Source organism: Hyperolius riggenbachi, chromosome 2 (assembly GCF_040937935.1).
Source record: "Hyperolius riggenbachi isolate aHypRig1 chromosome 2, aHypRig1.pri, whole genome shotgun sequence".
NCBI lineage: Eukaryota > Metazoa > Chordata > Amphibia > Anura > Hyperoliidae > Hyperolius > Hyperolius riggenbachi.
The window spans coordinates 227,478,719-227,501,942 of record NC_090647.1 but is presented as its reverse complement, the minus strand read 5'-3'; the positions used below and the strand labels follow the sequence as shown (position 1 = coordinate 227,501,942).

General features: G+C 41.7%; 1 protein-coding gene across 4 annotated transcripts in view; it reads left to right on the top strand.

Annotated features, from left to right (window-relative positions):
* MAP4K4 (mitogen-activated protein kinase kinase kinase kinase 4) overlaps positions 1 to 23,224 on the top strand; it is a 232,675-nt gene that overhangs the window by 142,815 nt on the left and 66,636 nt on the right. For all 4 annotated transcript variants that reach the window (XM_068268252.1, XM_068268254.1, XM_068268253.1 and 1 more), the window contains exons 4-11: positions 4,110 to 4,235; positions 8,569 to 8,679; positions 15,176 to 15,266; positions 16,142 to 16,272; positions 18,569 to 18,623; positions 18,725 to 18,803; positions 21,007 to 21,182; positions 22,961 to 23,033. In XM_068268252.1, the coding sequence (XP_068124353.1) occupies positions 4,110 to 4,235; positions 8,569 to 8,679; positions 15,176 to 15,266; positions 16,142 to 16,272; positions 18,569 to 18,623; positions 18,725 to 18,803; positions 21,007 to 21,182; positions 22,961 to 23,033 (842 nt within the window). The remainder of the gene's footprint in view (positions 1 to 4,109; positions 4,236 to 8,568; positions 8,680 to 15,175; positions 15,267 to 16,141; positions 16,273 to 18,568; positions 18,624 to 18,724; positions 18,804 to 21,006; positions 21,183 to 22,960; positions 23,034 to 23,224) is intronic.

The window sequence follows — 23,224 nt, the reverse complement described above, 5'->3', positions numbered from 1 at the left end:
ACAAGTGACCCCATTTTAGAAAGAAGACACCCCAAGGTATTCAATTAGGTGTATGGGGAATTCATAGAAGATTTTATTTTTTGTCACAAGTTAGTGGAAAATGACACTTTGTGAAAAAAACAATAAAAATCAATTTCCGCTAACTTGTGAAAAAAAATGAAATCTTCTATGAACTCCCCATACTACTAATGGAATACCTTGGGGTGTCTTCTTTCTAAAATGGGGTCACTTGTAGGGTTCCTATACTGTCCTGGCATTTTAGGGGCCCTAAACCGTGAGGAGTAGTCTAGAAAATAAATGCCTCAAAATGACCTGTGAAATCCTAAAGGTACTCATAGGACTTTGGGCCCCTTAGCGCAGTTAGGGTGCAAAAAAGTGTCACACATGTGGTATCGCCGTACTCAGGAGAAGTAGGATAATGTGTTTTGGGGTGTATTTTTACACATACCCATGCTGGGTGGGAGAAATATCTCTGTAAATGGACAATTGTGTGTAAAAAAATCAAAAGAAATCTCATTTACAGAGATATTTCTCCCACCCATCATGGGTATGTGTAAAAATACACCCCAAAACACATTATACTATTTCTCCTGAGTAAGGCGATACCACATGTGTGACATTTCTTTTGCAGCCTAGGTGCGCTAAGGGGCCCAAAGTCCTATGAGCACCTTTAGGCTTTACAGGGGTGCTTACAATTTAGCACCCCCCAAAATGCCAGGACAGTAAACACACCCCACAAATGACCCCATTTTGGAAACTAGGCACTTCAAGGTATTCAGAGAGGGGCATGGTGAGTCCGTGGCAGATTTCATTTTTTTTTGTCACCAGTTAGCAGAAATGGAAACTTTTTTTTATTTATTTTTTTTGTCACAAAGTGTCATTTTCCGCTAACTTGTGACAAAAGATAAAATCTTCTATGAACTCACCATGCCTCTTAGTGAATACTTTGGGGTGTCTTCTTTCCAAAATGGGGTCATTTGGGGGGTATTTATACTATCCTGGAATTCTAGCACCTCATGAAACCTGACAGGTGCTCAGAAACAAGAGAGATGCTTCAAAATGGGAAAATTCAATTTTTGCACCATAGTTTGTAAACGCTATAACTTTTACCCAAACCAATAAATATACACTGAATGGGTTTTTTTTAATCAAAAACATGTTTGTCCACATTTTTCGCGCTGCATGTATACAGAAATTTTACTTTATTTGAAAAATGTCAGCACAGAAAGTTAAAAAAATCATTTTTTTGCAAAAATTTATGTCTTTTTTGATGAATATAATAAAAAGTAAAAATCGCAGCAGCAATCAAATAGCACCAAACGAAAGCTGTATTAGTGACAAGAAAAGGAGGTAAAATTCATTTAGATGGTAGCTTGTATGACTGAGCAATCAACCATTAAAGCTGCAGTGGTCTGAATGGAAAAAAGGCTCTGGTCCTTAAGGGGTGAAAAGACTGCGGTCCTTAAGTGGTTAAAGCGGATCAGAGATGAAAAACTAACTATAACAAGTAACTTGTCTATATATCTTATCTAAAGTTTAGATAGTTACACAGCAAATCTACTGTAGCTGCAAACAGCTTCAGCAGTATATGACTATTTCTTCCTGTGATACAATGAGAGCGGCCATGTTCTGTTCGTCACATTACACACAGGCAAGCTGCTGTGCATCTCCAGCCTTCAGCCTGTGAAAACTTCTCTCCTCCCCTCTGCCTCTGAAATCTCAGGCTAGTAACACCTCCTCTTCCCCCTGCCGAGACTGAGCTCCCATAAGCCCTTGCTACATCAGTCTCAAAGTGCCAAGGCACTGGAGAAGGTGTGGCTTGGTTTAGTTTATAGGGAGTTGGAGTATTAAAACAAAAACAAAAAAATTTGGCTTGAGCAATGCCCTATAAACTATATGAAGGAAACACAAATGTGCAATGCGTAAAAGTTTATCTCGGATCCACATTAAAGTGGAATCAAAATATTGCAAACACAATTAAAGCCACATAGGTTAGTACTATTTTTGGCCGGTTGCTCACGCAACCAGCTAGCACACATATCAGGCAATCCCCGCCTGTGCCAGATATTGAGGGACTTGCTGTAGTTGCTGAAGAAATGCACGGCTCTGTGTTCCTGAGTTTTTGTTTTACCCAGATCAAAGCGTCTAATTAGTTCTTATCAGCAGCTGTAAGTAGACTGCAGGAGCACCAACCAGGGCTCTCTCCCCATACCATAGACACTGAAGCATAACCCCTTCAGTGCTCTCTGCAAAGTGAAACCAAGTTCTAAATGTCAGTTGTTGTTTTTTTTTTTTTTATTCACTTTATTAAACATATACAGTGTTCTCCTCAGGCTCTTTTAGCCGTGTGCTCCACCCGGCTACTTTTGCTGAGCACCCTGGCTTTTATCAGCTCACCTCCTCCTATGTTGTAGGCAGAGTTGTGCACCGGCCCTGCATTCTCTCAACTCGCCCCACCCAGCTACTTTTTCATGGCATCGGCTGGAAAAGAAATTCTGGGGAGAATACTGATAGAAGTACAAAGGTACACCTCAACAAGTGGATCAAAATACACAGAAATAACACAAGGTGCAAGCATCTCGTACATAAAATAGGGAACGATTAATGGAGTTTACCGCCGATCACCGAATCGCTGACGATCGCTAGTGCTTTGAAAAGCAATAGTGTAATTAAACGTATATGGCCATGATATCTGACAATTTAGCGATGTGCGGTAAACTAAAATGCGATGCATGCAGTGCTTTTGTTACGATTTTAGAACGATCACGATTCAAATGTAAAAAAAAAAGAAACAAAAAGCGAATTGCAGTTGCTTATAAATTACGAAATTGTCCAGTAAAAATATTTTTTTTAAAAATCCGTCTTTTGCGATCTTGCTAGCATTTTGCGGTCCCCAGTGTGAAAGGGGCCTAATGTAAATTGTATGTGCTATGTTTGGGACAAAGCTATTCAATGTAAAAATCCTGTTATTTAGCTCTGGTATCCATATCTGGTTAGGCTACTTTTACAATGTAATGCTGGGCATACATGGTGCGTTTCTGCGGCTCGATTATGCCGCCGGATCGACTCACGCGTGTCCCAGCTCCCCCCGCGCGCACTTGGATCGATTCCCGCTCGTCCCCGCGGGCGCTTCTCTTCTGCTTGTTTTTCCCATTGTCCCGCCCGCGGTATCGAGCGCGGAATCGATCCGGCGGGTGATCAGACACGTTAGAAATTATCAATCGAGCTATCTAGCCATTCTATTTCCATGTAGGCTTTTACACTGTTACTTGTGCGGTGTAACGATTTCCAACAGAATAACGCGGAGCATGTTAATGGGTGACATGCGCTGGTGTAGCTTTACATCATCACATGGTGATCCTAAGGGCTAATAATAGCTTTCTACCTACTTCCTGTAAATTTATAGGTTCAGCCTCCTCATGTAGCCACATGGTTTCCACTTGAATGCAGAGATGCTGGGAAAAGTAGTTGAGCATTCTTTTTTCAGGGCTGCGGATTTTGTACAAAAATCATCCGACTCCGACTCCTCAGTTTATGAAATCAACAACTCCGATTCCGACTCCGGGTGCCCAAAATTGTCTCGACTCCGACTCCACAGCTCTGCTTTTTTTTTCCTCATTACACATCATACGTTAAACCATTGTTGGAATTCATGAGCATAAGATTTTTTTATTTTTTTTTTTCAAAACATTGCATTGACATTTTCCCAGACTTATCTGTGCAACAGTGTATTGAAAGCAATGTAATAAGGATGGATGCATTTTTTTGGTGAACTCTACAAACCTAAATAGCTCCCTAATTAAATATATATATATATATATATATATATATATATATATATATATATATATATATATATATATATATATATGTATGTGTATATATATATATATATATATATATATATATATATATATATATATATATATATATATATATATATATATATATATATATATATATATATATATGTGTATATGTATGTATGTATGTATATATATTTAAGCGATTAATTAGGGAGCTATTTAGGTTTATACATCTCTTTCTATCCGGCCTTCATAATATTATAGTGTCTATAGTAACCAACACTTTTTTCTTTTGCTTACAAGGATGAAGAGGAGGAGATCAAACTGGAAATCAACATGCTTAAGAAATATTCCCATCACAGAAATATTGCGACTTATTATGGTGCTTTCATCAAGAAGAGCCCTCCTGGCCATGACGACCAGCTGTGGGTAAGCTGCGTGTTGTGCTGTGTGTCCTCAGCAATGTATAAGTTTAGTAGCTTATCTGTAATGTTCCTCAGCAGTTTACAATGTGCTGCTGCTGAGTGTGAGGCGTGACTGTGCTGCTGGCTGCTGGTGATCTGAGTCTCAGCCCTATGAATGTAGATTTCTGCTTAATCTGCTAGTTTGAAAAGGCTATAGTATGCAAGCATATTGTCAGTGTGAGCATACTGTATTATCCCCATGTGTACTCACAGCTCCTACATTTTACACTGTTAATATATTGTTCCTTGTAATCTTCCAGGCTAGTTACAGCGGGATATGGCTGTTAAGTAGATCAAAGGATCACATACCGATAGTATTCAGTGGCAGGTGTAGGACCAGTAGCTAGCGGAAATCCAAGATGTAAAGAAAAGACCACAATCCAGGAACTGCGTTTTTATTGTCCCCATTACCATACTCATCATCTGACCGTTATGCCAGGGAACGTTTTGGGGCCTTGCAGAGTTACCTTTGTCAATGCAAATTTAAGAACTCTACTGTGCCTTGACAAAGGGGTCCCTACGAGGCCTCAACACGATTGTTGGCATAACGATCTGATGTGTATCATGATGGGACAATAATACACAGTACCTGGATTGCAGTGTGCTGTCTTTTCTTACTTGTTTTTTGGTATTCCTCTCTAGACCAGACACTATACACCCTCCCCCCCCTCCTTCCCATTTGGCGGGTAGGATGCCAGGTCCATCTCCATATTGGTGCATTTAATGCCCGGAGCAGGATATTGTCTCTACTGGGAGTTTCGCTATGCCTGGATATTATTGAGCTTTTTGGATCTTGTAGTAATTTACACCAGTAACAGTAATCACTTGCATGCATGCAGCAGCTAAAAAAGAGCATTATTGTTTTATACTTATTATATAGCATTGGCCTCTTTACACTCTGTGTTGGTGGGGGCAGCTTGTACAGGTTTTACTGGTGATGGGTTTATGAATGAGTCATGGTTGTTGAACACTTCAGTTGTCACTTATTTAACTACGGTAAATCAAAACTTTACTTTGTACCCCTATGAATATGTGTTGGTTGAGCTCATTTTAGCTATTTAGCTATTTATATTCTACCAACTCCTTTATTATCCTCCTTAAGCCCATCATACACAGGTAAATATTTTCAAGCAGATTTGTTTACATTGATGAAATCTCATTGCTGCTGTGTTACTGCTGAACTGTTGAAATATATTACTGTATTTGAAAAAGTTTAGAGATTGGTAGCATGATCAGACATGGTGTTGAATCTCCATAGACAGGGTGGCAGGTTGATTGGCAGATGCATAGTTTTCTACTGTATTAAGCAGTACATACCGTGTTTATTGGACTCTAAGCACCTAGGCAGCACTGTACAGAGTATACGGTCATGTCACTAACTGTTCCTCAGAAAAGCTCACATTCATCCCTACCATAGTCCTAGGTCTATCAGTCTAGGGACAATTTTTAGGGAGTGCCGGAGGAATCCACCGCAGACACAGGGAGAACATACAAACTCTGTGAAGATAGTTCACTGGCTGGGATTCCAATTGGGGACTCTGCAAGGCGAGATAGCTAACCACTACACCACAGTGCTGCTGTGCTGATCTGTATTTATTGATATTCCAGTCAAACGGTGTTGATTGTCTAATCTGCTTTCCACCAGGTGTATCTCCACTTTCTCAAAGGCACAAATAATTCCCATCCAATCCCTCTATATAGTCACATAGGTAGAGATAGCGCAAGTGCTCTGAAGCGAGCAACGCCTGTCCTGTATATTGGTGAACAAAAGACTCCCACCTCCTGCAAATGCACAGACCAGGCATATGCACTTCTCAGCCCATATACACAGGTGCTCAGAACTGCATTCAATCCGTTCCTCATAAAAGCAATACGTGATCTCAAGTATACCTCATGCAGGCTTTTCTCATGGTGCCCACTCTAACCTCTATCAAGCGATACCCAGTTTGCTTAAAGAACAAGTATGCCATGTGACTTCAGAGCAACCTGCAAGAAAAAAACGTTGTATGCTCGCATAGGGAGAGAAAGTGCTCTGAACCAAGCAACACCTGTCCTGTATGTGACTATATCACTTCTATATAGTACAAGTTTTTTTAAGAAACTGTATTACACAGAGATATCTGTGACTATGCTGGTGCTTTCTCACACCACTGTAGCGACTCTCCTGTTATGAAGCTTCCTGCATGTTGGTCTGTGCTAACGGCAACATGGAGTGGTTATTACCTGTGTATACACACCCAGCATCCCTTCAGTTGTGTATGATCCCTCCTCCATATAGAACCAGTAAACCCACGATTCTCAAAAGAATCACGCCACAGAGCCCCTGCAATTGTCAAAAGATTTGCACACCACAACTGCAGCAGAGCCCTGCCTCCCAAGTTCTGCGCACCGCTGCCAACCAAAGCTTGCACACACTAAAGCCTGTCCACACACACAGCACAGCAGTGTGTGTGTGTGTGTGTATCTATGTATGTATGTATGTATGAATGTGCACATATATACTTGTGCAGCTGTCTCCCTACTCTGTGCATAATTTACAACTGTTGTTGTAGGGAACCTGAGGTAGGAGTGATATGGAGGCTGCCATATTTATTTCCTTATAAACAACACCAGTTGCCTGGCAGCCCTGTTGATCCTCTGGCAGAAGTAGTGTCTGAGTCAAAACCCTGGAACAAGCATATGATTCATCCAGTAAAACCTGAGTAAGAGTACCTGATCTGCTGCATGCTTGTTCAGGGTCTAGGGCTAAAAGTTTTAGAGACACAGAATCCGGAGCACTGCCACGCACCTGGTATTGTTTAAAAAGAAATAAATATGGTTTCCCTTTAAGTATTTTAGATGGGGCTTTTTCACACCAAAAAGAGCTCTGTATCTATTTTCTAACAATTTTTAGCCAGTGATTTTAAATTGATTTTCACAGCGCTTTTGCTCTTCTATACTTTCTACAGAATGGCAAATGCTGCAAAAAGTTTTACACACGTTGGGTGCGATGCATTCCGGTGCTTTGGATAGTTCTGCCGCATCGCATGAACTGTGCAAGTTTCCATAGATTTGCATGTCCCTTGCGACGAGCTGCGACAGGAAACACAACCGCGATGCAGCGCAACACGTCAAATGTGCAAGGAGCCTAAAAACCAATCACTCCAGTGTAAAGTAGCCCATTTGGTTATATTAACAAACTGCTTTTCAAAACTCTAGCGATCGGGAAATTTCTTAAGTGCACCTTTTGGTCTGAAACTGCACTAATTCTGCCATTGGAATACACCCAAAAAAGCAAGTAGGGTGCTAAGTGTTATTGTAAGTGGTGCAAAACATATTTTACTTTCTGCTATGTGCAGACTTATGAGTTGGACAGACTGGCGACAATATAGGTATCTTTAACACCAAGCTGAGTACTTTTGCAAGAGTTTCTGTTTTTAAAGTTCTAACAGCTGCAGACTGAAGTGGAAAGGTAATATTTTAATGTTGATTGGTTACAAAATTATTTGTTTAGTGATGATATGTTATATAGATATTTGTACTGAAGTACAGTTGTCCTTTAAATGTGCAGTAGATGGGTTTTATGTGTTTGCTTTGTAATTTACTCTACATACATTACTATGTGGAACAGTCAAATGTAAGCGAGTATAGATTGCCCAGCGAGCTCATGGTGAACCATAACTCCTTGGAGTGTGTGTAAGGGGCTGAAATTAACCAAAAAGCTCTCTTACTAAAAACGCTATTGTCTTCTTAAAAGAGAAGGTATTTTTGATCAAGTTGCAGTGAGCATATGAGGTGTCCCACAATGCATCACTGCTGAATATGCAAATCTACCCTGATATGTCCCTGATAGCTAAACACACCTCCAGAAGCTTATGCTTCATTGCATTCCAGTGGCTCTGGAGGGACAACAAAGGGATGATTTGTATATTCAGCAGGGATGCATTGTGGGAAACCTCATGCTCATTCCAACCTGAATAATCACAAATGCCTTACGTTTTTAACAAAGGCAACATTCTGTTTTACATATGGTAAGTGAACATGGGCACAGATCAATGTGAAAGTCGTAAGAGAAGTATGAAGATGGAGTTTGTCAAGCTCTATCCAATTCATTCATTACTGTATGTTTCAAAGCAACCAACTGTTTTCCTTTTTATAGCATTAGAATGCTGGGGTTTCAGAGGATAGTTGTGTATTTGTTAATGTGGCATATTCTATACGTGCAGTGTTGACACTTGCGTACAAAGAAAGCAAAAAGTGTCCATTAGTGATTATTATTATACCACATGAAAGAGTTGTAATGTGTCTTTGTTTCACAGCTTGTAATGGAGTTTTGTGGTGCTGGCTCGATCACTGACCTGGTGAAGAATACAAAGGGGAATACTCTGAAAGAAGACTGGATTGCTTATATCTCTCGTGAAATCTTGAGGGTGAGAATGAAGTGCTCTTTTCTCTATTATGCCATGAAATATTAATCAGCTGATAGAAGCTTGTGATACTTCTAACAGGGAATCCTTTCTCTCTAGTATACTGATGTCATAGGATTTCCAGTTACCAGCATGTCGAGGTGCTAATTGCATGAAAGTAGAATTTCACTTGTAAAACACACAGCTAGGCGCCAAACAAATTACTCATAATACACTTTGTAGTGCACAAGCATCTGGTATCATTTGCTGCTTGATGAATATGTGCAGCCTTTCAACTAACTTAAATGAAGATCTTAGAAGAACGGTTACCAACACAGGGCAGAGCTTTTAGTTGTCAGTTGAGGTTAAGGGTTACTGTGGCCAAGTGCTTATGGATTGAGTCAAAAACTTTTCCCGCCTCTTATTCCTCTACAAAAAAGCCATTTATTGGTTACCTGTAACCATCTCTAGTCATGTAATAATTTAAAACCAGATTAGTGGGGCCAGGTCTAACTACACTTTGTCAGTAAGGCCAGTTTAATAAGGGCTAATTTCCACTATAGCGAATCCGCATACGTTGTCCGCATGCGGATTCGCACAGCCAATACAAGTGGATGGGCCTGTTTCCACTTGTGCGTTGTGCGGAGCGTTTTTGTGTGCGGGGAAAATCTGCACGGCAGAGCCGTCAGAATTCGCTCCCCGCACACCGCTAAGCGAATCGCATACAATGTATCTAATAGGGAAATCGTATGCGGTTTTGGCATGCGTTTTTTCCCCGCGATTTCACGTAGGAGGTAATGTTAATTTACACAGGCAGTGACCTGGTTAAAATCGCCCACCTACTACCCTATGCGAAATCGCATGCGAAATTGCGAGAAAAACCCTTTCCAAATTGCACCCGCATGCGATTTCGGCTGCGGTGATTTCCTGGCGATACCGCACAAGTGGAAATGCAGCCTAAAGGAGGGGGCAGCACAATTTATGGCTCAGACCTAAATCTCCTTCAAAAAAACAAGTGGTCACTGGCTTACTTTAAGTGTCCAAGGAGAATTACCAATTTGATACCTAGTGGGTAGAAAAAAAAACGTTTTGTAAAAGTAATACCTTCTTTAATGGACAACTGATAGTTAAATTATGCAAGCTTTCTGGGATCTAGTTGATGCCTAATATGCTTCTTGCCATGTCAGGAATCTCCCAGTATCCTTTACTTTATGGCTGGTTCAGAGGGACAGCATTTAACGCTAGGGATCCACCACGTGGTGATTGAGATAAGTGGGAGTGTTCATATGAGAAGAGAACACCAAAAGCCCAATATAGTGTAGTATGTACTGGTAATGGAAGATTTGTAGAGTCATTCAACATGTAATACTCCTAAACCAGGGTTACCATTAGGCAACCACTGTCAAGGCTGGTGGGGAGATTGTCCTGACCCCACACAGGATTAAGAATTCGTTCTCTGTAGTAGTAGAAGGAAGTGGGTACAACCCTCCACCTAGGGTGGACTCAATATAGCAATGAGATAAGACGCCAAAAGGATAAAAGGGACTAAATAAGCTTAAAAACCAATTTATTAATAGAGGAGGCAGTGGTGGACTTACCCCCTCCAAGCAGAAGACAGGACTGGAGATTTTCAGTCAAACGTTTGCGTACTCCAGAATAAAGTGCAACGCATTTCGCAGGTTAATACAGATAGGAGTGAAAAAGCATCTGCTAGTAACATCAAAGCTGAGCGCCTCTGTGAAGGGGGTGGGAGGTGGGAGTGTTCCTATGTTTGCAATTTTTTGGTCAAGCGCCGCTGTCAATCAAGTTTTCCCAGACGCTGCATGCATAGTTTGTAGTCTTTTGCATTTGTGTCTTAATTGAACTCCCCCAGGGCTCTAAATGTTATGACAAAGCATGTTAAACATTTTTCTGGTTGGGAGTAGAAAAGCATTTGAGCCAGATGAAACGAGCTGCCGAAAGGTATCTGAGTGAACTAGCCCTGGTTTTTAAACTCCCCCCAGCCGTGTACCACCGATAGTCCTGCTGACTCCAAGGCTACCATTTAGTGACTGCCATGTGTACTGGGCTCTCGGCCTACATTGGGGACATGAACATCTTCTAAATGTCTAAAGTAGCCCATATAGACTCGCAGAAACAGTTTTTTGGTCCTTTTGATATCTGCTGCTGGTAGCTGGCAATAGATTGACTGACTGAATTCTTCCAAATGATGATTTTGCACAAAATGTCTGCTGTTTTCAACAAGTGGGGCTTGTCCCTTGCTCTGGTAAGTGCTGCTGTGGGGGAAGCTATTGTAGGTTACCCACCCATGCCATTGGGCTCATGAGGGGTCTCTACCTGGTCAGCTGAGCAGATCAGCTAGAATTTGTCAGGCTTAATACAGCTACAAATCTAACAATATTACCTGCTTATGCTAGAAACATTGTAGCTACTGCATGTCGTAACAGTCCCAAAACAAAGCAAAACAAGCCATTTCAAAATGTGCTGAATAATTTAAGTGCATGAAGATTCTGTATGAGTGATAATTAGGAGTTTCAGATCTGTTTTTATGATTTAAATCTGTAATTACTGTACATAACCACAGAAAAGTAATTCCCCTGGAATTAGTTTCCTCAGTCTATGTGGGGAAGACTGCTGGCTCCCTTGAAATGTTTGCCCTGCTTTCAAGTGTCATTATTACACAGTTGATTTTCAAATAAAGACATGTAAGAAATATGAATGGCAAGACAAATGTATTCTACAGAGGAGCCCTTCTCCCTTCTATGTATTATCTTTTGGAAAAAGGTTCACTTAAAGGGGGCATTACATTTTGTGTGTGATGGAAAGGCACCGGTTTATACTGAAAATGTGACTGACACAATGCCTGTAGCCTGATATTGCCTCTGTGAGCTAAGGTTATCCCTGTATAAAATGAAATAAGCCTTTCACAGCACAGGTGTCCAAATAGAAAAATAGATTGTGATGCAATAATTGTTTAAACCCATCTTGCCTAGTGAGAGAACTGCTACTGCAATGTTTCTCAGCAAGACGGTCAGCCTTTAAGGGAACCTGATGTGAGAGGAATATAGAGGCTGACATGGTTATTTCCTTTTTAAATAATGCACGTTGCCTGGCCATCCTGCTGATCCCTCTCCCTCTAATACTTTAAACCATAAACCCTGAAAAAGCATGCAGATTGGATATTTCTGACAAAAATCTGACAAGATTAGCTGCATGCTTATTTCAGGTGTTTGAAATACTGCACTGCACATGCACAGTATGTTCATTCTGCTCTCCTGTGGCCGCGTAGTGATGTCACAGGACAGGAGCGCGCTACTGTCCTGTGACATCACTATGCGACTACAGGGGAGTTAAAATGACATCATGCGCAGCGCAGTATGTTCAGGTTTGGAGTCGCCCAGGAGAAGAGCAGCGGGGGGGGGGGGGGGGGGGGGGGGGGTTGTGGAGGCACGGTGATTATTTGATTATGCCGCCCCACCAAATAAAAGATCAGTTTTTACCTCAGCCTTTCAGCTGTAGTATCCTTTAAGCAGGATAACATGCATGAAGTCTTACCGCAGGTTGAGTAGAGCAGAATGCTTTACGCTCTACTCATTGTGCAGTAAGGCTTTAAAGGAGTACTGCGTCTGCACAGAACACTCCAGACTACGTGAGCGTGGTTGCATGTGCGCGGCCTTGCTTTCATGCAGGTGCAGAAGATGCCGACCTGGGAGCGGAGCTGCGGCGTGGGACAGATAGGCTTCCAGGGGCTGCCACTGGAAGAAGCACCAGGTAGGTAGATCTGTGTTTTTTTGTTTTGTTTGTTTTTTTTAAGTCTCAAGTACCACTGTACACATATACATTTATTAGCCATACATCCTAATTGTGCATACGTTCTGACCAAACATTCCTTTAAGCTTTTCATTAAAGTGATACTCTGGGCACATTAGCTGTAGGGTGAAAACCTCCCACTCCTCTTTCTAGTAAGATTCCTTGGTTGCCCTCTCCTGTACTCCACAGGTCTCCAACACTATTGTGACAGCACTGAAAATCCTCAGACACCGTTTTAAAATAATGGTTGTGCTACTCCTTCCGATAACAGCTACCAGGGGAAGGTTTAGGAAGTGTTTTTGATAACAGGTCTGATTATATTATTACCATTCCCAAGATTGAAACCATGGGTGTGGTTGGCTACTATACACACTTTGGATGGCTTGATAACATGGGATTAACAGTGGTAACTGGAGAAGTAATTATGGTTTTAAGTGCTGAAAATCTACTTTTTAAGATTGAACTGTTCCTTGGCATCTGTTCCTGCTCATGATCTGTATTCAGGTCCCATTCAGAGTACTGATAACTTTTTGAACGTGGTATCTTCTCTGCAATCAGCCCATTTGGTTATAGCCGCAAACCGTTTTTATTCCCTGGCATTATGAGTTAGAATCCTTTCAAAAGAAGAAAAAAAAAAAAAAAAAAGAGGACTCGAACAAGTGTATATAAAGCAAAAATGCTGCTTAGAACTTAGTCTCGTGCAGCGTGCCAATTTGGGCACACTAATCTAAAATATTTCTTTACCTTTTCCATCACAATCTGGAAAGGATTTCCAATGCGTTGACTGTGACGAGCACAAGTACTCCCTGAACCATCAGCATTACTACTTGGTTTGCTCATATCACATTTTGAAATCCTATGATAATATATGAAAGCTATTTTTTTTCTTCTATATGTAGAATTCAGTAACTTCAGGCACAGCGCATTATCAAAACCATTAGACAACTCTTACTGATCATCAGTGTAGTTTGCCTTCTTAAGGGCCGGTTCACACGGACGGCAGGCGGCGTTATGGCGGCCAGGAAGTCGCGTCGTCCTGTGACGTCCCGTTCGGTGGCGGCGATACAGAGATCGTCGCGATCGGCGTTTCTGAAGCCGCGCCGGCTAGCCGTCCCTGGACGTTGCATGCGGCTTCTAGGGACGGCCGAAACGATGCGTTAAATCGGGATCAGAACGCCGCGTTTATGCAATCTACGGTAATCGACGGTAACCGCGCAATGCTAAACGCTCCTATTCACTTGAATGGGAGAGTTTAGCCGATGGGTCCCGAACGCTTGATGGTAGACGCCGCCAAGCGTCCGTGTGAACCGGCCCTTAAACAGAAGGTATTTGGGATAATTCAGCTATAAGTGAGCGACTGGTCTGCCACAATGCATCACTACTGAATATGCAGATTATCTCTTTATGCCCCTGACTCCAGGCTTACATCCAGAACCACTGGTGTATTGCAAACCTATAGCTTGTAAAATTTTTAGAGCGCCACCAACCCAACATGTAGACAGCCTGTTTCAGAACATTGGTCGTCCTCAGTACATGGCAGGGATTGATATGGCTCTATGGGATAGGGCTTGGACCAGACCAAAACAGAATACCCAAGCAGCTCGGGGTGACTAATCATGTAATCATTTTCTATACAACCAGATGGTGGTTGTTTTCCAGGTTTAGGTCCATATTAGATCATTTTGAAGCTCCCTTCGCTCACAAACTGTGCACATTTTGAAAATTTGAACGCAGCAAAAATGCTCTTGATTTGAATGTAGAAGAGCTGCAACTCCTGCCTGTTACTGCTGCATCTGTCACTGTGTAGGGAGATCTCAGAGCTAGTATAGTTTAGGGGGCCCACAGCTATATCCGCAGGGAACAGTTTTCCAATCACAGCACCCTCTACAACTCGAAGCAGTATAACTGGCAGAATATAGTATACAGTGGGTGTAGTTATTATTACAATCCGAAACCTAAAAGTTGTAGACGTTGCTGTCATTGCTGGAATCACATCAATTACATTATCACATTACTGCAACCTCCCTATGAGTTGTCCTGCTGGTTCACCTAAATCCAAAATTTCTGTTCATTGACTGACGCAGACATGCAGTAGCAGCATAGAGGCATTCATCCTAAAGGGAGGGAAAATCCTACCTTTTGCCAGCTGTAAAATGTACTATACACCTCTCTTCCAGTTATGTGGCTACAAACAGCAACGAGGCTTCACAGATTCTATTCTTCCCCTGCATTCAAGTATACAATATTTTGTTTTTCTGAGTTCTTTAATGATGTAATAGCTTAAATTATTTCTATCACTGGGCATCCTCAAATGTCTGAGGCTGCAGGTAACCCACCGTACGCACACAGACCTGTGCGGAGATCCACAAAACCTCTACTGTTCCATGACGATCTATCTTAGCTAGAGCTGGAATTAGTAGCCACAGTTAAGGTTCATGAATTATTTGTTTGAACCATCAAAGCTAATCCTGACCTTTCTTTGTGTCATCATTTACACCTTAGTATGGTTTCTGACTTCTGATTCATCACAGTGAATGCCAGACACTTAACTCAGATCAGGTTCCTTTTGCTTAAGAAAAAGGTGAATGGTTCATTGCACCCCTTGTCACAGGAGATTTTCAAACCATGTTGAATGTAAGCAGTGTGTCTTGTTTGCAAGCAATAATCTCACACTTGGTAAATAACCCTCCTGATTTCTGCTTCTGTTTAGGGCTTGGCACATCTCCATGCTCATCATGTCATTCACAGAGATATCAAAGGGCAAAATGTGCTGCTAACGGAGAATGCAGAGGTGAAGCTTGGTAAGTGAATTTATGTAATAAACAAGGTCATGGGATGTATGCTGAATACTGGACCAAAATTGCGGAGGTCTTCCATGTGCAAATTACACAGAAATCTGATATCTATAGGAAGCACACCTTTTATTTTTTTTTTATTTATGTAACCTATCCCTCATGTCAGTTCTCTTATTGTAAATGCATAAGGCTAGTTTCACACTGTGGCCTTGTAAAAACAGGATCACACTGCTCCCACCTGGCTATCATTGGGAATCTGTTAAACTAGCTGCTTAAAATGTAATGTTTGTTCTGTATTCAGGTAGTTCCTGGTTAACGAACAATATAGGGGCTCTAGGCTCATTCTTAACCTGAATCCATTTTTAAGTCAGAACATTGTGCCATCTTTGTGTTACCTCCTGTATGCATCCATTGTTCCCCTCTGTGCCACCTCTGTGCCACCTCTGTGTCACCTCTGTTGCCCTGTTCCCTCCGCGTCCTCCCTCTGTGCCCCCTCTGCCTCCACTGTGTTCCTTTGTACCACCTCTGCCCCCGTACCTCTTTGTGCCTCCTACTGTCCTAGTAATGATCGGCGTGTGCTAATTTTGCTTACGCAAAATCTCACATACAATTTCGTACTTACGGTTATACTGCCTGTAGAGTGCACCGTAGTGGCTGTGGCTCGAGCGCTTTGAGTCCGCCAGGAGAAAATGCAATATAAATGTTACTTGTCTTACCTTGTCTTGAAGATACCAATTATGTATACGCACATGCTGAAGGAAAAGAACACAGTGATATTGATTTATAGCTTTCTAAAGATTTTACTGTAAAAAAGCTGACGTTGCAACCTTTAATTTAGATGGGTTTGTGAAGTTGTCAACCTGTTGTGTTCATATTTTCAGTGGATTTTGGTGTCAGCGCACAGCTGGACAGGACTGTAGGTCGAAGAAATACATTTATTGGTACACCATATTGGATGGCACCGGAAGTGATAGCCTGTGATGAAAACCCAGATGCCACCTATGACTACAGAGTAAGTTGTCATTTCCTACATTATTCTTCATCATTTTTGCACACAGCATAGTAGAAAATTGTTTTTGAATAATTATACATCATAATAAAATGTACTGGTAACAAAAACACATTAGACACAGTGCACGCCTCAGAATTCGAAACCATCGTATGTGACTGAGTGAATATACTTTGAGTGGATACTTTAGTTAGTCCCTCACATTAAAATGGATCTGAGACAAAGGAGGGGGGGAATTATACATACCTGGGGGTTCTTCCATCTACCTCCAGGCTTATCGCTCCCTTGCCATCCTCCTTCGCCTCCTGGTTCTTCTGCAATTGATCCTGAAAAGTCCTCCAGTTGGGGCCAGTCGGCCCGGGCATCATCTGGTTCGCTCCCCTGTGGTTTGGAGTGTGACAGGGGCACACAAGCACAGTTAGCTCCAGATTGGAGGACTTTTACCAGGGTCAAATGCAGAAGAACCAGGAGGCAGAGGATGGTGAGGGAGTGATAAGCTTGGAAGAAGCTCTTAGATGATATGTATAATCCCCCCCCCCTCCCCCTCGTCTCAGGTTTACTTAAAATAACAATAAGAAAAAGACACAGAGCGCCCAATATAGTGTAGTATGCTCGGAACAATAGTGAATAATGTAATGCGAGAAGGTTATACTCACAAACAAGGGTTACCGCTGAGGCAACCACTGTGAATGCAGGTGGGGAGATTAGACCTGTCCTCACTCAGGGTTAGGAAGTCGCTCTCTGTTGATAGAAGAAAGGTGGGGGTGGGTCCCCCTTCCACCAAGGATGTACACTATAAGAGGCGCTATACGTGCACCTGAGAGCTACGGTTTGTCCCCTGTTTTATTGCCCGATGAAGCGGTCTTGGTCCTGTGAAACACGTTGCATCGATTGGGGTACTAATAAAGTGTTTATTTATGTCAGACAAGTAATCTAGTCTGCTTTCGGAGGTAAGTCCACCACTGCCTCCCCAGCACATTTTAAAACTTTTAATTATTGTTTTTATTCTGCTGGCGCCTCTGTTCATCAACGTCATAAAATAGAAATGGTAAGGTTGTGCAATCAGTATTGTATCATAAGTGGGCACCTTGACAGACAACTGGTACTCCTTTGCGCACCCTGCATAGTGAAAAATCGTTCCAGATAACAAAACTAATGCTGGGAATACACGGTTCATTTTTGCGATAATTAGATGGTTCGATAGATAATTTCCAACATGTCCGATCTCCCTTTCGATCCTTTGGCCACTTGATTTCTGATAGAAGTGGATGGAAAAAGATAAAAACGAGTGGAAGATAAGAGAATCAACTGCAGAATCGAGTGGCAAAAACGATTGAGAGGAGATTCAAGCGGCAGACACGAGCCGTGTATTCCCAGTATAAAGTGTGTAAGCGTAATCACCTGCATTGTGCAATAGGAATTGCACAGATTGATAATCCATAGTGGCTATGTCTGTGTAGGTATTCCCTGCTGTCCTTGTCCAGCGTAGTTGAAGGGCTGTTGGGGAAACAAATTGGGGAGGTTGAAATTTTAAGTTTTTAGTTTCTGAGATAAAGTACTGTCAAAGATCACCTTTTACTGAGTCTTCTCCCTCAGAGGAATAGGCACACTCTAATAATCTATGCTGAGCATGCCTATTCACGGCTGAATATCTGGCATTCCTCAGCTGCAATACTCAGAGGGCTGGTGAGTCGTGCTTGCATCTAGCAGAATGTCTTCCATAGAAATGTCTAGCATAATGCAGAATACCTCAAACCTCAGCGCAAGCCAGTTAAGGAGAGCCTTCTTACTCTCACTTGGACTGCTGTTACTAGGACTTGTATAGTGTCAAATGTAATATAATTTGTGCTTACACAGAGATTTTTTTTTTCAACAGTACATTAACAGGCATATTGGACAGAGCAGCAGAAAGAGCAGTACTCAGTGTGCAGAGGGCAAAAATCTGAAGCGGCTAGATTTTACATCACTGGAGTTATGAATAATGAATGCTGATTGGCTGTTAGGAGCTGATGTACTCTGCCCACTGAAGACTGCAGTGTTGTTCCTAGGGATGAACAGTGAGATGCAAATATTTCTAAGCTGATGCAGGATTATATATATATTCTCTTCGCAAATGTATTCAGCTTGAAAATGGACCAAGCAAATTCCACCTTGGCAGGATTCCATTGGTCTAGTTTCAAGTTGCAAACATTTGCATAATCCTGTATCTACTCTGAATTATTTGCATTTCTGTAACAATCTCTAGTTGCCACAAAGCTGGCTTGCATTTTTTTGCATCATTATGTTTTTGTTGTTACAGAGTGACCTTTGGTCTTGTGGTATAACGGCTATTGAAATGGCAGAAGGCGCTCCCCGTAAGTATTTTTTTTTCTATTATTGTTCTTATGTTGGCTTAACTTCAAAATAAAGTGTGCAATTTTGTTTGTAATCTGATGTTCTGTATGATTTTCTCCAGCTCTTTGTGATATGCATCCTATGAGAGCATTGTTCCTTATTCCAAGAAATCCTCCTCCCCGGCTAAAATCCAAGAAGTGGTGAGTGTCTCCTGCAACTAAAATGCCTTTATTGTAATACGTGCAATTCTTTTGTACTACATAGACATCATTTTTAGTCTTGGGGAAACCCCACTTTCATTGGGAATCCCCTGTATTCTCATTTGTGTTGATAGGCTTTATGATCAGTAGATTTGGTGGTGATTACTTTTTGACATGCCTTCAAGGACACACGAAAATCATGCAATGGAAAGTAAGCTAGTGCTAATCTCGTTAACTAGAACCTACTCTCTTTGTATGATGAAATGGGCTAATTTGGTTAGAGTTCCGCATTGCCACCAGGAGAGGGGGTGGATTGAGGACAAAGTAAAGAAGTTGAAGCATTTCAGTGTAGGCATGGATTTTATAAAGGCACAAGTGAGCACAAAAGAAGGGTTTTGGAGTATAATCAGTTTACCTTGGACATCATCTGGCAAGTGGAATTGAAGTCAGTAGTGTCAGATTATTTGTCTAACTTGGTAAATAAAATAATTAATTTCTTACACAAATAAGAGTTTTACCACCAGTAAAAAAAATAATAAAAAAAAAAAAAATCTAGATTTGCCTCAGCCCCCCCCCCCCCCCCCCCCTTTTCTTAAATTCTCGGCGGCCGAGGTAGTCAGCTCACCTCCACTTTTGCACGTTGGAGTGCATAAAAGAACTTGCCCACTAACAAGGGAGCAATGCTGTTACTATAGTACTCCTTTGCATGTAACTGGCAGCTGATTGTGCATTATGAGCACACACAGGGTTATACATTGTCCATCGTAGGTAAGGGAATACAGACAGACAAGGTATACAGTGTATACAGTGTCTTCCAGTGGCTGCACCTATTGCACAGACACAAGGAAAATAAACAATAAAACTGGAGTTCGACTAGCACCACCTTATGGCAGGCTGGAAAATAACTTCTAGTCAAAGAAAGCAAACTTGTATGTTGCATTGTCAAAGTAGTAACAATATTGAATATCTTGAGTTTTGCAATGGATGTTTTATTTTATTAACATTGGAGAACAGTTGAAGGTTTAAAGGCAGTAACCACACTTATAAAATATCACGTACAACCCCTAACAAGTGAAATCGCATGTAATGATCCTTTATAGGATGCTCATGTTTTATACAGAACTTTGTGATTTTACTTGTGTGATTCCCGCATATTTAAAAAATGGAGTCCCCGAATCATAAGAGTGCATCAATTCCAATAAGATGGCTCTGTGCACAGGAGTGCAGTCCTATGTGAGTGCAGCTTACTGGATCAATAGTAGCATGTTCAATCCAGCAAGAAAGTGGCAGCGCACATCCATTAGGGCCCATTCACACTAGAGTGTTTTGCCGGTGATGTCGGCAAAACGCTCAAACGCTAGCGCTTTTTAAAGCGTTAGTGTAATAAAACCTTATGGGCCCGTCCTTACTTTGGCGATTTGCGTTAATCGCCAGGGATTAACGCAAATCTCCAAATGCAAACGCGTAGCCTGTACCATTTTCATGCAATTTCCCGGCGATCGCGTTTCAGTGCTATAGAAGCACTAAACGCGTTTGCAGAAAATCGCCGCAGTGACCGGTGATTTTTCCACGTGTAATCGTGGAAAAATCACTCCCGCAAAACGCTGGCGGTAATCGCTGGCGTTTTGCACTTTCAAGTGTGAATGAGGCCTCAAACTTCCTTTTAAAAGTACAAATTTTTACAAGCACATTACCAGGCAGCAAACTCCTAGTGCTTCCAAAGACGGGGGGGGGGGGGGGGGTCTTTAAGGGGGTTAAATAGATGATATTATTTGTATCTCCAGGTGGACATCTCAGATCTCTGCCCCAAGCTTCGCCTACACGCTCATAGAATACACGCCAATGGTACTCTGGTGGATGTCCGCAACCACTTCCACATGGAAGCTGGAATGCAGAAAGGAGGTGCTGTACTCGCGTCACCTCCTAAACTTGTGATTGGCCTAGCAATGAGCTGCTCTCATCAGCCTACAGCAGCCTCACCAGTGTGACAGAGGGAGACGAGCACCTCCCACCGTCAACCGGGCATGTACACAGTCAATGAAAATCTCCCAAACAGCAGCTCAAGTGATTTAAGAGCAGGTTTTTAGTCGGTTAGGCAATGATATTTATATATTGGTTTTCCCCAGAGCTTCAGAAAGGGAGAGCCATTTAGCAGGTTATATTCAGCAATTTAACATTTTTCTTCTATGCCTTCTCTTTACAGGTCTAAGAAGTTTTTTAGTTTCATAGAAAGCTGTCTGGTGAAAAATTACATGCAACGCCCTCCAACAGAACAGCTGTTAAAGCATCCTTTTATAAGAGACCAGCCAAATGAGCGGCAAGTCCGTATTCAGCTGAAGGACCACATAGACAGGACCAGGAAGAAGAGAGGAGAGAAGGGTCGGTTGTTACTTTTTTGCCGTTTCTTAATTTGTGAAAAGTAGTTTTGCTTTGTTCATGTATGCACTGTAGTGACTTTACACCGATTAGAAGGCGTAAGCATCGGAGTCGAGTGAAACGTAAGGTGACACACAAGTCTGTGAACCACTAGTCTGTGATCCTGTCTGTCCGTTCAGTGCTGAGCAGCCCATGCACTTATGATGTCCTTGCAGATTGCGTCGCATTGCGGATGGGAAAGCAATTTTCTGTTCTGCGTATTCAGTTTAATATCTGTTTTTAAGTCAAAATATCCCCAAATTGTTTTGCAGTCATTAGTCAAACAAATGTTTAAAGGCAACTCCAGGCACAAATGTGTTCCTGGATCTGTATGTGTAGGCACACAGCTGTAGAGGAAGTTTTATCTGTCCATAATATGTCCTTGATAACTTGTAGAATATCTCGGTTTAGCCATTGTCCATTTCTTGTAGCGCTGTGCTGTTGGCTGCCACATTCTCTCCTTGCTGTCTGAGCAGGGGGGGTGGGGGGGGGGGGTGTTAATACAATGATCAGCCTTATAGACCTTGAAAGGGGTCTTCATCAACTCTCTGATTATCTGATCAGAAAGGCAATACAAGAATTTTAGCTACAGAAGCCTCTTTTCACAAAAATAGTTATGTCTGAGCACTGTGATTACTAAGCTGTTGGATGATAAATTTGTTTTACAAAAAATCTTGTATTGGATTATTGAAATATTTGGGTGATTATTTTAGATAGAGGAATTGGGATTTAATGTGAAATTGCACTTGTTGTAAATGGGCAGTCCCTTAAAGAAAATTTAAGTTAGTTTTTTTCTTTTTACAATGCAGTCCTCGTCTGCAATATATTGCTAAGTGTTCCACTGCATGCCTGCAGCAGAACGGGCATTCCTGTCCCCAGAAATATCCTGTGTACTTTCCACAACCTTATCAGGTCACAAATTATGCTACCCAGAAGAGGCAGAGCTGTTTACTGTAGCTCCTCCTCTTCACCAGTCAATCGCCTCCTAATCCCGCCTATCCCCACCCCTTTTAATTTATTATTCTGCCCCTCATGTGTGCAACCCTCCCTAGCTCCGTGCACACATCGGCATAGGAGCAGGGTGGCCCACTATGACATACCGCGCATGCGCACACAAGAGGGGACGCACAGAAGGAATGGACGCCGACCCTGATGTTGTTCAGGGTCATGGCCATCTTAATCCAGGAAGTTTTTTGAAAATGGTATAGCGGACAAACGGCGGCCAGCAGTGCAGCGGTAATGGGGACATTTAGACTGCCATAAGTAGCAGCTTTGAAAAATGTGTATTTTAAAACAATCGACAATTCACATTCTCTCTAAGTTCATTTTTATACATTGATAGAACTGAGGGTAAGCATTGTTTAGATTCGCCAATTTTGTTTTTCATGCACACAAAAGCACAGGCTTTCCTCAGTGTCCAACAGTGTATCAAAAGGGATTGTGAGTCTGCTGCCACTGGCTTTATCAGTTCAGGTGTTTAGAATCCCTGCTCCATACTGTTAATTTCTGCCTCAGCAGATTATACTCCAGAGTGGGTGTGCATTCCATGCTTGCAAAATAGTGCAGCTTATATTCCATTTTGGTACTTCACAATTGGCTGCAAATTGAAACGTAAAGATATATTTAGTACAGTACAATTAATAAAACCTGTGCAATAAACAATGTTTATAGCCGTTTTTAATAAAAGTTTGAGTGATGCTTTGGTCCTGGGATTCTCCTCACTTGTATCTTGTTTGCTTTAGATGAAACAGAGTATGAATATAGTGGAAGTGAAGAGGAGGAAGAGGAAGTGCCTGAGCAGGAAGGAGAGCCAAGGTATGTCTTTGGGTGTATGTACATCCCTCTATGTGTGCCGCCTTGAAGCTAACTGGACCACTATAATATTATTGTGCAGGGCCCTCATGTTTTCTATATATTAACTCAAACTTTGTATTTTGTTTCCTGGATTAGCTTATATAATGTAAAGTACTTGTTACATACAGTATATGTAAAAAGAGAACCGAGAG